Below are 14,805 nucleotides of genomic sequence, written 5' to 3' on the forward strand. Positions count from 1 at the left end.
GGATATAAGAATACAATAATAGAGAGAATAAATCAACAATAGTTAGAGATAAAAAGTGATGAGACGATAAAACAGAGAGGACCGCATAAAATAAGCACGAGGACAGTTCGTGTATATATAATTAAGAAGATGAAACGCGACAAAGGAAGTAAAAAGAGAGATAGATAGGGCGGTGGGAAAAAGAGGGCAATATGATTTGAAAAGTTTGTCCAAAGGGGTTTGTGTTATATATTGGACATTGTATTGACCCACCCACAACCCACCTCCATGGTTGCTTCATAGTCACAAAGTTTGTTGAATACAAATTATAAATAATTTAACCTAAAGTTTAAAATGGGTTTAAGTGGAGAGCTCCAATGTTTGCCTCTTGCATCTCTGTCATTATGGCTGTATTAGGGACAAGGATAACATGTAGGCCACCTAAAATCTAACCATATTATATCTTATCACTCTCTATATTTGCTTCTCATGTATACATATGGATGTTACATTTGATGTGTAAGCAATGAGAATGTGAAGTTTGAGAATGTGATGTTTCAAAGAGATGATAAAATTAACTGTGGATGATATAGATACGTGGAGAGATCATGAGACTTCTAATACACACCTTAGAATTATTATATGATTACAGTTGGATATCTAAAAGTAAATTATTTAAGATTAAAACAATTTATTAAGATATTTTAATCTAATTTTAATTATATAATTTTGTATATATTTTTGTTAAAATTATAAATAAAAATACTTATGGAAATAGATAGTAAAATTAACACTATATATATATATATAGTGTTAATTTTAATCAACGATATATAATTTATGTTAATTAAATTATGTTTTTATTGTGTATAAAAAATATTTTTATACTTTTTTATAAGCTAATTAGTTCGGACGTGGTTCATTGATTTAATTTTATACTACATTTAAGTGTTTTTGTAATTAGCCTTGACCATATTTTTATGGGTTTTTTTTTTTATGTCTTGGTTAAAATTGTTGTGTTTTTTTTTTAATTCATTAAATAAGTATACTTTTTGAAAATTTAATCTAAGGGAATATTATATTCATCAATTATGTAATATATAAAATAATGTAATTAGATGAAATTAAAGTTTAATGTATAAAGAATTGAGTAATTAAATTCATCCTACAATTTAATGGCAATGTTTAATATATTATTCTAGTTAAATTGAAATAATTGTTCATAATTACTTGGAATCTTTCAAACTTATTTTTTCTTTTTCAATTTTGTTTTTCAGTACTTTCTAAGGGATGTGAATTAAAAAAGAATTGGATGTTAATATATGAAAACCCTATATTGTGATGTAGGACTAAACAAATAAAAATTAAATGATTGTGGGAGAGAAATTTAATTAAATTACAAAATTTAGTCTCTATACTTAAAATATAAAAAGAGTTAAAATTTAGTTGATTTAAAAAGTTATAATTTAATAGTTATGCTTTCGTAATATTAAGAAAATTATTGTGTAAATAGTAAAACACTACTAAAAAAATTTACAAATATTATAATATTTTATATTTTATTAATAATAGATGATTGATAGGAAATTTTTCTGTATTTTATAAAAAAATTTATTCATTTTGATATATTTGAAAACAAACCTTCGTGATATTTTATTAATAATTCCCAATTTAACAAAATCCTTACAAATAAAGACTGAGATCAATTTTCTGAACTACCAACCAAATTCTATAAACCATATGGACTAAATTTTAATTTTATTTAAACTATACCGATCAAATTTTTGTTAATATGACAAATATGAATTATATCATTAAAGATAAAAACCCTAAGACACCATTCTAAAGTCCTATAGATGTTAATGTCTTGTTTTTCGTATTTTTGACATAGTAAAAACTACTAATACACTTGCCTACTAAAATAAGCTTTATGAAATATTATTCGAGTACATGCTTTTAAAAATAAAGTATATTCTCCTAAAAAAATAATATAAAAGTCAATCGACAATAGTCCATTTGACGTTATCTTTAAAGTCAGCAATTCGATTTTTCATACTAAGTGTTATAAAAGTTAGATGATAACAGAAGAAACAACAAAATTACACGTCGGTGATATTAATATCGACCATTGTAATAACTAAATATATATATTTATTTATTAATTTAAAAGCATCATTTATTTAAGATTTCATGATAATATACAAAACATACAATAGTCAAAATACAAAGAATATTTGTTTTAAGAAAAAGAGAGGGAATATATTTTCTTTGCCTTTTGATTTCGTACTTTTTTTCAACTACAAAAACACTGGACAATAGATGAATAAATCAATCACATTAATTCTTTCTTTATAAAAAAGAATATAATATCACTCACTCGATATATCTAAACAAAACAGTGAATAGTCAATCGAACCTAAATCAACTTATTAAAGTAGTCGAAGATTCGAATTTCTTATATCCTATTAGTTGGACTAGAAAAAAATTCATTCCAAAATGTAACAAAAGAAAAAAAAATCAAACACGCATTTTAAAATTCAAAAGCATATTAACTCAAATATAAAATTAGTATACTAAACTTATAACTTGAGTTTTTATCAAAAATCCACGATAGTATTTTATAGTTTTGCTTTGATACTTGGAATAACACGAAAACATCATATAGATGGTGATAATTATCCTTCCCCATATACCATTCATTACGATCAATTTTCTTCTTCTATAATCGACGTAAAACTTTGTTTTGTTTGTTCGTATGTGAAGTTTAATTACACGTGGAAGACAACATAAGTAGAAGGAAAAGTGGATGCCAATGTACAACAACAAAGATTCAGTTTGATCAATGTTAAAAATGGAAAAAACTGACATTAAAGTCTGAAAAGCAAAGCCAATAATTAATTTTATTTTTTATGGGAATTTGTGAAAGGGAAGAAAGAAAAAATAAAAATTTGAAAAAGGATCGTTCTGAGAAGTTTTGCTATGGAATTAGATAATAATAACACAACTGTCAACAACAAATTAAAAGGACCAAAAATGTATAATAATAAGACTATGGTCTATTTTTATTCATTTAATTAATTTTGTGATGTGTGTGAGTGTCAGTAGTTGTCTTAATATTACAGCAATATAATGTCTGAAAAATGGCATCAAACAAACAAAAAAAGCACAAAAACTTAGGAGTTTTTAGGGTTTTAGGGAAATTAAATAAACCCCAAGTTGTGGCTAAGCTCAGACTATGTTCCACATTTACACTCTAGATTGATGAGGATGCCACATGCTTTCCCTTTTCTTGTTTTTCTCTATTTTAATTTCCACTCATCACGGCTTAATACGCGTTTTTTCGTACGTACCTTACTCGTTTTGGCTGCTTACTGTGTTATAATATCATTTTAAATCCTTTTGCAAATCTGGAGATTAAAATGTATGGTTTGAAATTTCAAATGACCAAATAGATATTAATTTTATTTAATTTTTTATCCAAACGTGCAAGTTTTCAAATTCTAAAAATAACAAAAGAAAAATTAGAATTTAAGTTTCAAATTTTGGCTTGAATTATATAAATAATTTTGGAATGTAGTTGGATAAGAAAATGAAGAAATTTACTAGTGGTTATTTCGATATCATATTCACTTGACTAACCTAACAAAATGAAACCGTTTTAGAATTAATTAATTCATACGATTAATTTTTATTATCGTTTTAAAATTAATTCTAAAATGGGATTTTCAATTAGTTCTAATTAAAATGGATTGTTAACTTTAATTCTTCGATTAGTTTTCAATAAATAATGCTCTTAAATTTTTTAAATGAGAAAAAAAATTAGAAATATTTTATTTCTTCCTCCTCCAAATTCTCTATCTAAATCTTATTTTCTAAACATATATTCCTTTGATTTCATTCTCTTTTTTTTTACATGTGCACGTGTGAGTTGAGAGGTTATATTAATTTTTGGAGAGCAAAAGACATAAGCGATCTAACACTGAAGTCGCAAATTTTGTTTTCAAGACAGTGGTTTTTCTTTGAGACAATAACAAACGACCTTTGGTATTAACATCATATCTATTTTAATATAGAAAGTTATGACAATTACCGTTGGGATAAGCTTAACAAATATCTTCAAATAATTTGTTAATATAAATATTATGGTAAACCTAAGCAACCTAAGTTTTTTTTTTTTTTTTTTCCTACGATGAAAGAATGATTTTCTTTTTCTTTTTTTATGATTTTCTATCACTTTTTGTAAAGTCTTTAAAACCACATAAGGAACAACCAAGTGATGTTTATTAGCTTATAATTATTTTAATTACCCTATTTGATCACATGTTAAAAATTTCCATTGAAATTAAATTAAAATATTAGGGAATATTTTCCTTAAATATATAGCCCTAACAAATAAAACAAACATTATAGTCTTTCCTTTCTTTCAAAGTCAAAAATAATATTCCAAATGCTACTCCAAAACTTATTAACTTTGGACTAATGTTCTTTTCCTCATTTTGAATTTAATTCTTTTATTTTCCTCTCATCCCCCCGGAAAGAAAATATGCATTCAAACACAATAAGATGAAATCTAATTAAATTAATTAACAAAATTGGAAAACACCAAATTAATATTTTCTAAGTTCCAAAAAATTGATAAAATTCAAATAAATTATATACTCATACTAAGGTTTTTTTTTTTTAAATTACAAATTTTAATAGACATTTAAAAAATTAGTAAAATATTAAAACTATTTAGAAAAATACAGAAAAAAGCTTAGTTCATACATAGAGAGTTCGATAAATTATGCTATATCTTGTAAATAGTAAAAGATCTAAATCCTAAAAATAAATCTTAAATCGTATATTTTGTAAATAATTTCAATATTTTGTTATTTATAGTAATTTCCCAAACATGGAGTATTGGAGCTTTTGGACCTATTTAGATTTTCAAAAATATTTATGAATCAAATGGACACAAAATCGATAGCTAAGTTCAACGATGATAAATTTTCTAATTTTTTAGTACAATTTGAAATTGGAGAATTTGAATCAAGAACTTCGTGATCTTCTCAATTCCTTGACCTATATCAAAATCAGTTGAGTTAGACGCTTGTTGAGAATTGATTATTTGTATTAAAATTTATGAAGTTCGTAGACATACAATGAAAAGTTTTTTAACTTATTGAAACATAAAAAGTTTAAGCCTCTGTCTAACAATTAATAGATTTTATTATTATTATTATTATTATTTTAAATTAAAACTGAAGTCAAGATTTGAAAGCTAAAAAAGAAATAATTTTTTAAAATTTAGGTATAAATTCATGTTTTTTACTTTAAAAAGATGAAAATCCGAAGAAATAGAATTTTATTTTCTGAAAATCAAATTATTCTGTTAGACATAAAATTAAAAATAAAAAAAAGAAAGAAAGAAAGAAAGAAAAAGCTATTTTCACAAACTGTTTATAATTGAACACAATTTAATTTGGAAGCAAATAAATATTTAAAAATAGGAAATAAGATAGAAGAAAATTGAGAAGAAGAAGAAGAAGAAGAAGAAGAAGAATATTTAGGTGTGAGAAGAGAAAAGGGGGTGACGGTAGTTGTAGAGACATAGACGCCTACAAGTGAATAAGAGTGGGTCAAGTTGCCACGTGCCTTGTCTCCTCTATGTTCCCTCTATTTTTATTTTCCCATCTCATTATTCTCCAACCATATTTCTATTATTTCTTTTCCCTATCCTTTTTTTCAAATCTATCTACCTTCACCCTTATATACATTACTCTATCCTTGTCCATTTTAATTAAAAATCAAACTACAAATATTAATTCCTTTATAATCTCATTTCTAATTTTCCTTTTTTATATATATATATATATTTTATCAAATTAAATTTGGGGTTTTGAAGAATTAGGTAAAGAAAACTGTTTTTGATAATTTATAATTTTTTATTTTATTTTTTTTTTGCAAGATTCTTCCTCCATTTCACTTAAACTAAAATTGTTTTTAATTATAATGTTACTATTTATCGTACATGAACACTATTATTTTTACTGTTCAAAGAAGATAATGTCCCAAAATTTAAATTCATATTTATTTTTAATTAAAAAAACAATGTATTACATCCCATTTTATTTTTTTTTAAAAAAAAATATCTACCACAGTGATAGTCTAATTAGGGGGATCTATGGCTTAGTTGGAATACAAATTTATTGTTTTAGAATATTTAATTAGTCATCTATTATATTTATCACCTCATTGTTTAATTATAATAATTACTTTTGATAATTTGTAAGGTTTAATATTGGAGGGAGCTGTATTGAAAATTTAAATTATAATTCATTTATAACTACAATAATTACAAATCAAATTCAACTTAGGTATATAACAAAGTTTTCTTTTTTTACGATCCACTAAAATTTTGTATTTAATAGATTATTGAATTTTTATGATATTTTTTTTTTGTTTATTTTGAAATAATAAAACTTCATCAATAAATTTTATATTTATTAGACATAAAATTAAAAACTTGCCAGAACTAAACTTATAGTTTAGAGGATTTTCCCTCATGGTATTAAAAAGGCCATAGTCCATGATTAAAGGGATGGTGGTGGAAGTATAAATGGGCCTGGGCTGCTATAACCACATAACCAATCCACCTGGCCCAGACCCATCTTAGCTCTTCAATCTCTTAATTAATCATAAATATCAGAAAATTAAAAAAAAAATCGCATTTTCAAATTTATCGTTAATAAACCAAAGTATTTACAAATATAATAAAATTTAAGATTCTATCGATATAGAGATAGACTTCTATTAGAGTTTATTAGCAAATTTAACGAACATCAATAAACATTTATTCGTGTTTATCGTCCATAAATTCTGATGTTTTGTTGTATTTTGTAATTATTTTTAGCAATTTTTTTTTTTATTTTTGATAATTTCATCCCAAACATATCATTTCTAAATATATTCATTATTTATTATTTGTTTGCCTTATTTTTGATAATTTCATCCCAAACATATCATTTCTAAATATATTCATTATTTATTATTTGTTTGCCCATAATAATTAACATTTTTTTTCTTTTTGTTTGTATAGTACAATAATGATAATCAAGTGGTGTATATTAAATATTTGTACCTACCGTTCCTACGAGCATTTGATCAAACTTTTAAATATGTATGGGAGGATATCAAACATTTTTTTTACATATGTAGGATGATGGATCAAACTTTTGACTTCAAAGTCGACAGTATAATTTTACGTTAGTTAAATTATGTTTTTTTTTTCTCTCTTGTTGCAATCCTTTTATTTTAAAGTAAATATATTAATCTATTTACATCATAATCAGAAATGATTAAGTGTCTGAATATGTGTAATTAATTTATGGAAAAAAAGAAAGTGATGAGTGTTTTAAAGGCATCCATAGAAGAAGATCCAAAAAATGATTTAGAATGAAACAAATAAAAGGGAGAGAAGAAGAAAAGTAAGATAAAGAGTTTAAAGTTTGTTTCATGAAAAGAATAGAAACAAAGACCAAAACCAACACCACCTTTTGTCCCACATTCATCTCTTTCTTTATTCTCTCTCACTCTCTATCACACCACCCTTCATTCTTCATCTTCTTCCGAAACACACTAACGAATAAGTTCGATCTCTTCGATTTACATATTCAATCATAAAAAAAAAAGAAAAAAAAAAAGAAAAAGAATGTTATAATAGAATAACATATATTTTACGATGATAGTTTTAAATGACAATACTGCTACAAAGAATATTTACAGATATAACAAAATATTACTGTTTCCATTGTCCATTGGTCATTAATAACTATTAGTGATAAACAGTGATATTTTAACAACCGTATTTTCAATAAATCTTAAAATCGGTAGATTAACTTTTTCAAATCAAATTTAAACATTTGAAAGTACAAAATCTGAAAGACCGAAATGATATTTTAACCTAAAATAAAAGTTAAAAAGAAAGCGTTTGAAAAGATGGGAAAGATACGTTGAAGTAGTAGAAGAAAGAGATTTTGGTTTGAATCATTAGGGTTTCTCCACATTCCAACTCATAATGATTGTTGAAATTGAATTTTTCTCATCATTTTTCTTTGACATGCCTCATTCCCATTCATTTCTTTCAAACCTTCATTACACCTTTCCATTTTTCCAATGTTCTTTAAAAAAACACAAACTTTAGTCTATACATAGATTCTAATCAATGTTGCATCTCAATATTCAAAATTATTGTCATAGTTTGATTATGAAGGTAACGTTTTCAATATTAGTAAAATAAACCAATTTACTTACAAGTTATAAATATTAAAAAAATCTTACTTTATATCTATGATACGTATAGATATCAGTAGATGTCTGTCTGAGTTTATTGCGATTTGTCAATGATATAAAGTAAAAATTTTGTTATATTTATAGATATTTTTACCATTGATTATCATCAATTCTGATTGTTTGTTACCCGTAAAAATCATTAGGTAAAAAATGAATTTGGGGTTCAATAGAAGCATTCTTTTTACTTAAAATTGAATGTTTTGGTAATGAGTTAATTTTTCCTTTTCTTTCTTTTTTTTTTTTTTTTTTTGGCTCAAATGGTTTTTATTTGAAAACACTTGAAAATAACTTAAAAAAGAGATTTGTTATTACATACTTTCTCTTTTAGGCAAACTATTAAAGGTATTTTTACTAAAGTGATTTGAAGTAAAGTAAAAAATTCAAAACAAACTCTTTGTATTTTCTATGCTTTCATCTTTTGCTTTTGAAATTAATTTCCTAAAAGAAAAATTAACATATCACCTAATCATCTAAACTTTCAAATTGCTCTTTGATTATCAAAGGGAATGTGAAAAATAATAATCCATCTTTTAATTCCCACTTTGAAACATAAAAACACTTTTATTTTTGTGAGGTAATTCAATTCAAAGCACTTTTCAAAACTACTTCAACTTTATATTTAGAAACAACTCTTTAATTTAAAATAATAACAATAATAGTAAATACATTCTTTTTAGGTGTAATTATTTTTCCTATATTAATATTAATGAAATAAGATGTATTTTCAATAAATGAGTAAATAAAACCAATAACTAAAAAAAAATGTACACAAGAAAAGAGATGAAAACGTTTGCTAAATAATTAAACAAATTATTATTTATAGGTTAGTTACTCTGTGAGAGTCTTTGAATAAAAACATCGTCACAGTATATATCAAAGATAACTCAAAGTTAATTAACCAATTTACACGTTATTACTCGACAATTGTAAATAACTACACTTACCAACTCTCATTCGTAAATGAAACTATCGATTCATTTTTTTCTTTCTCTTGGGAATGTTTTGACATCAAACCACAAATAAAATAAAACTAATGTACCTAATTTTTCATATTAAATTCATTCATTTTTTTTTACAAAATTGTAATAATATTCAATAACAATAAAATAAGCTTTTTGGTGGGGGATAAGTCCTAATGGCAAACACTATTTTTGTTTCAACAAAGAAACAACAATAATATCAATATCTTAACAAAAGAAAATAATAGAACAATTTTATATCTATAGAGAAGTTATACACTCAAATAGTAAGTTGATATAAATAAATAAATAACATGTCGTTTGTTTTTAAACATAAATTATTCAACTCAACGTAGTAACTTAATGAATATTTATTTCAAAACCAATTGATTATAGAATAACTAATCAACCGCCTACGATAAAGTTAAGATATAGAGAAGATGTAAAAGTTGGTGGATTATAGATATCTTTATTTTCCTCTTTAGAGTTTTACAAAAATTAGAAACATCAACTAACGAAGCGCACGATAAAGCTAAGAGCCACTTTAGAAGGGAAAAAATAACTCTCAAAAGTGAGCATTCTCACTATTCAAAAGTTTGATAAATTTGATTGAGTCCGATTCCATCACTACCTAGTAGTTGTGCCTATGCCAAGTTAGTATAATAAACATAACTTTTCTATTTTAAATTAGGATGGATCATATCCCATGTGATTTTTTTTCTCTAAAACTTTCAATTATGAGTTTATTTGTTTTGTTGCGTAGTCACTAATAATATTTATTATCTTAATCAGAGTGATAATACCAATCTTATACTAAGTTTCGATCTTCCCACCAAAAGAAAGTATTTCTCATTGGGTGTAATAAACCTCTTTCTTGGTGTTCTTTTTCTAGCAACCTTCAACTTTTTAATACAAGAATTTGCACTTCCACTTTAAAGAAAAGAATTTATGTCAACAATAATTTTAAATTAAAAACATGACATGAAGAATTGACAAGTTGTTGTTGTTGTTATTATTATTATTATTATTATTAAATCCTCCTTCACCCAAAAACTTTAGAACAAACTCCCCATCAAAATTAATTCAATTCTACGTTTGAATCCCATAAATTAGAAAACGAACAACAACATTCGATTCAATTCCTTCAATCATTACATGAACAAACCAAGACAACATTATCAAATCCCCTCCTTTAACAAAGCCATTGAAGAACCTTGTGGGGACTCTCTGCCATTATAATGGAGATTTAGCTTTTCCTTCTCATCATCGTCTTCTTCTTCTTCATCTTCTTCTTCTTCATCTTCTTCTTCATCTTCATCTTCTTCTTTAAGTCTTAAATTCCCTATATAGGTTTTCTCTTGTGTTGTGTTGTATTTATTGCACTTCCTTCTTTCCTGTGTTCTTCTGTCTTTTTCTTATCTGTCTCGTTTCCACCGCCATTTTTAATTCCTAATTTTCTCTATGTTTAATCGTGAATTCCAAAAACCCCATTAACCCATTTCCCCTTTTCTTTGATTAATTCGCTGAAAGCTTATGGTTTGAGCTAAAGGACAATTTTTTTTAACATTAAACCCCATTGGGTACTTATCAATGGCTGTGCCCGCATCTACAACCACAACTACCACCACCAACGCTTCTACTAATTCCATTTCTTCTTCTTCTTCTTCTTCTATTCCTAATCAACCCACTAAGCTTAAGCGTCGAAAGTGTCGAGATATCACTGTTTCCGCTAAATCTGACTCGTTTTCATCTTCTTCTTCCAATTCCTCATCTGGGTTACAAGGATTTTCTCATCGAAAGCTTGATCGCCCTGTTGTCATTGTTCCTTCAGAGAATTCTTGGTGTTGTCCTGCTTCTAAACCCTCTTCAACCCCTCCTGCTCTTCCTCTTCCTCCTCCTCCGCCGCCCCCACCTCCGCCTCCGTCGGATTCTCATCGAAGGGTTACTTCTCCCACACCCACTAACGGGAATCGAACATCGGATTCGGTAATATCGCCTTCTGATTCACCGTCTGCTTTCCGGATACGGTTTTCTCCTGGAACTCTTTCTCCGGTAATGGATTTCACGACGTCTTCTTCCGGTGCTGCGTTTAATGGTCATTCTGGATCGAGTCATGACTCTTTCCCTTCTGGGTTTTCGAAGTTCAACTCCGCTCTGACCGCCGGGCTTTTGAACCCAATGTCGCCGCCGCCGTCTACTGATAAAACCCGATCGAGTCCGACCCTTTTTGAAATGATGGCTAGTGAGCCTGATATTCACCCTAGAACTTCTCAGATCCCTCCCCAGGTTGCCTCTGTTTCGGTTCATAAGAATCAAGTTCCTATTCAGGACAAGCAGGCGTTGATGATGCAGAGGATTTCTGAGATTTTGGGATCTCGGAGCCCTGGAAATCAGTTCAATGACGCTTCTAGCAGTGACATTAAGCTCACATTGAGTTCTAGAGATGGGATCAGTGTATCGATGAGTGTTCACCGGCAAATTCTTGTTGCTCATAGTCGGTTTTTCGCATTGAAGCTCTCGGAACGGTGGGCGAAACAACAGCGGTCTCCGTCTCCATACATTGTGGAGATTGCTGACTGTGATGATGTTGAAGTGTACATTGAAACCTTGAAATTGATGTATTGTAGAGATCTGAGGAAGAGGCTGATGAAGGAAGACGTTCCCAGAGTTCTTGGAATTCTGAAGGTATGAGTCTTTTAGGAATTCTAGAAAGTTATCAATGTGCTTTTGGCGCTTCATTACCGAATCTCTGCTTTGTTAGATCCCCACCTAAATTTGCAATGTATGATAATTGATATGATGGTGGCATTGGCATTTTAGGTCTCGGCTGCTATTGGATTTGATGCGGGTGTTTTATCTTGTTTGGAGTACTTGGAAGCCGCCCCATGGGCCGAGGATGAAGAAGAGAAGGTGGCTTCACTCTTATCTGAGCTGCACCTTGAAGGTGTTGCAGCAGGGGAAGTTCTAAAGAGGGTCTCGGTTGAAGTTACCAATGGACCTGAAGATGGCAACGACAATGAAGAAGTGTTACTGAAGCTTCTACATGTAGTTCTTGAAGGAAAAGACGAGAAGGCAAGACGGGAGATGAAAGGATTAGTTTCAAAGATGCTTCGTGAGAGTTCCTCGCAAAATGACCTTCGAAAAGAATCCTTGTATTCAGCTTGTGATGGTTGTCTGCAGTTGCTCCGCAATCAATTTATGCGAGCGGTAGGGTCGGATTTTCATGGTGTTGGGGAGATTGCTAAGCAAGCTGATAATTTGCATTGGATTTTAGATATCTTGATTGATAGACAGATTGCTGAAGATTTTTTAAAAACCTGGGCATCTCAATCTGAATTGTCAGCTGCACACTCTAAGGTGCCTGCCGTTCACAGATTTGAGATCAGTCGAGTTACAGCTCGGTTATTTGTTGGTATCGGAAAAGGCCAACTCCTGGCTCCTAAAGATGTGAGATATCAGCTTTTGCAGACCTGGTTGGTGCCATTTTATGATGATTTTGGTTGGATGAGGAGAGCATCGAGAGGCCTCGATCGCCACCTCATTGAGGATGGTCTTAGCAATACAATTCTCACTCTACCATTAGCTTGGCAACAAGACATATTGCTAGCTTGGTTCAATAGATTCATGAATTCAGGTGAAGATTGTCCTAATATACAACGAGGGTTCGAAGTCTGGTGGAGAAGGGCCTTCTGGAGACGCAGTGGTGAACAAGAACGACCTCGACCAATTCGAATTGCCACCCCATCGACAGAGAATTCGTGAAGCGCTCTTGTTTCAAAGGACATATAGCTTAGTTCATAATAACTAATGGGTTTGTTCTTTCTCTGATCACTGGAGGCCTCATTCCTTGGTATTGGTTAGTTAGGATCTTCTTCCTTCCTAAACCAGGAGCATCCTATGGAAGACCCAATGTACCTGAGGTTAGGTTGGAAGAAGATAATAAATGCTATATATTGTAATTTCTCTTATCTTTACCTTCTTTCTCTTTGAAATGAGCTTGACATTCGTTTCAGTTTCACCACTCGTGTTTCTGAATCTCTGGTATCTGTGAGTTTTAGAATAATCTGTGGAGATTCAAAAGTCATAGCGGAACAGTCATTGAGTTACCGTTGAAAGCTCTTGTTTATCTGTATTGAAGATCAAGTCCAATGGGTGTAGATTGTTCTGTTCTGTTTTATTATTGGTTTGACTTTGCAAGGGTCTTTGAGTTGACTTCATCTTATTATTCTCTTTAATAATCTTGGATCTAGATACCGTTTATGGAAAAGAAAAAAAAAAAGAATTAGTTTACCAATCAAATGTTTTAAAAACTTAGTTGGAGAGATCTAAATGCGTTATCGATCAAATGTTTTCTTTAGGTTGTTGACTCTTTAATTCTAGTAGAGATTTGCTAGTGAAACGTTATCTCACTTGAAGCTTTACTCTTGCAGTCACACGTAACAAAACGAAATGAAACAGATGTCATCGGCAAGGCAATTCCCAAGAGGAGTGTACAACGGATGATACCGAAACTCATATTGTTAAATACGATGAGCGAAGATTTGATCAACCAATCCATGTTTGTCCTCTGCCTTGTCATTTGATATGTTGCAAGAAGAGAAAGGGAGAGAAACAAGTGTGAGTGATGTTTATGAGTTGCAAGTTGCAATCAAACTTAACAGTGGTTGGAATAGATATAGATAGTTGGAAGTTGAAATCTGGTTTGGTTTGTTTGAGAATCATAAGTTGTATATGTTTTGGCTTTTTTTTTTTTTTTTTTTTTTTTTTGACTTTTTAGTTTGGAATGATGTTCTTTGCAGCACGTTTGGTGAAAGAACATTGCGTTGATTGTTCCTTTCCCATTCTGCCAAAAAGTTTGCTTCCTTAAAGTATTCAATGAATAATATTCCATTTGGAATCATATTTACATCTCATCACAGACAAGAAAGGTATTGCTTAGATGCAGGTTTTCTTGCTTTAATGGAGTGAGAGTAAGTGAGAGAGTTTCTTATAACTCCTCATTGAAGCTTTAAACCTCCTTTGTTGTTAGTTTGAGGGGATGGGTTTATTGGCTTCTAATTGAACTTCTTTGTGAAGGAAATGACAACCTCTCGATTATTGACATGGTTGCTGTTCTTTTTTCATCTCGTGATTGAGATGGAATATAATGCTGGTTTGTTCAAGGGGAGGATTATGGAGTTTAGTGCTTCTCTTTTCTTATTTTGACAGAATATTCTTTGGAGTATGGTGTTATTATAGGATTGCCTCCTTTGTGATTTGGTGAGATGCTCGAGTGTATTTGGTGGGGATAGGATTCCACAATTTAGGAAATGGACAAACTACAAAGTAGTTGAGAAGTTTAAATTATTGTATATACGACTACCGTTAGAAGAATTTTATCATTAAGAGAATGTCTAGAATATGTTATTTGACATTTTAAAATCTAATATGTATTTGTATTTACGTTATGTATGATTTTGGTCCAAGGTTTTAGAGAAGTGCACAAACACTTTTGAATATATAATATGATAATTTCTCTTTACTCACGGATGTA

General features: G+C 29.2%; 1 protein-coding gene across 4 annotated transcripts; it reads left to right on the top strand.

The window, feature by feature from the left end:
* Positions 1 to 10,373: 10,373 nt before the first annotated feature.
* LOC103482773 (BTB/POZ domain-containing protein At1g63850) lies at positions 10,374 to 14,185 on the top strand. 4 transcript variants are annotated; one of them, XR_001761844.2, is made up of 3 exons: positions 10,382 to 11,957; positions 12,093 to 13,227; positions 13,703 to 14,185. XR_001761844.2 is itself a non-coding variant. In XM_008439095.3 (3 exons), exons 1-2 carry the CDS (start codon positions 10,863 to 10,865, stop codon positions 13,032 to 13,034), a joined length of 2,037 nt encoding a protein of 678 aa, XP_008437317.1. In that variant the 5' UTR covers positions 10,382 to 10,862; the 3' UTR covers positions 13,035 to 13,083; positions 13,703 to 14,185. The 4 variants fall into 4 exon arrangements, 2 of the variants coding, with proteins under 2 accessions (XP_008437316.1, XP_008437317.1); XR_536509.3 differs by having other exon boundaries at positions 12,093 to 13,192; XM_008439095.3 differs by having other exon boundaries at positions 12,093 to 13,083.
* The last annotated feature ends 620 nt before the right edge of the window (positions 14,186 to 14,805 follow it).

This window comes from Cucumis melo, chromosome 9 (genome assembly GCF_025177605.1).
Source record: "Cucumis melo cultivar AY chromosome 9, USDA_Cmelo_AY_1.0, whole genome shotgun sequence".
NCBI lineage: Eukaryota > Viridiplantae > Streptophyta > Magnoliopsida > Cucurbitales > Cucurbitaceae > Cucumis > Cucumis melo.

Excerpts from the sequence above, each read along its gene's own strand:
- LOC103482773 (XM_008439094.3), top strand. The coding sequence starts at position 10,863 with ATGGCTGTGCCCGCATCTACAACCACAACTACCACCACCAACGCTTCT. Across the intron at positions 11,958-12,092 it reads GAGTTCTTGGAATTCTGAAG|GTCTCGGCTGCTATTGGATT; the intron begins GTATGAGTCTTT and ends TTGGCATTTTAG.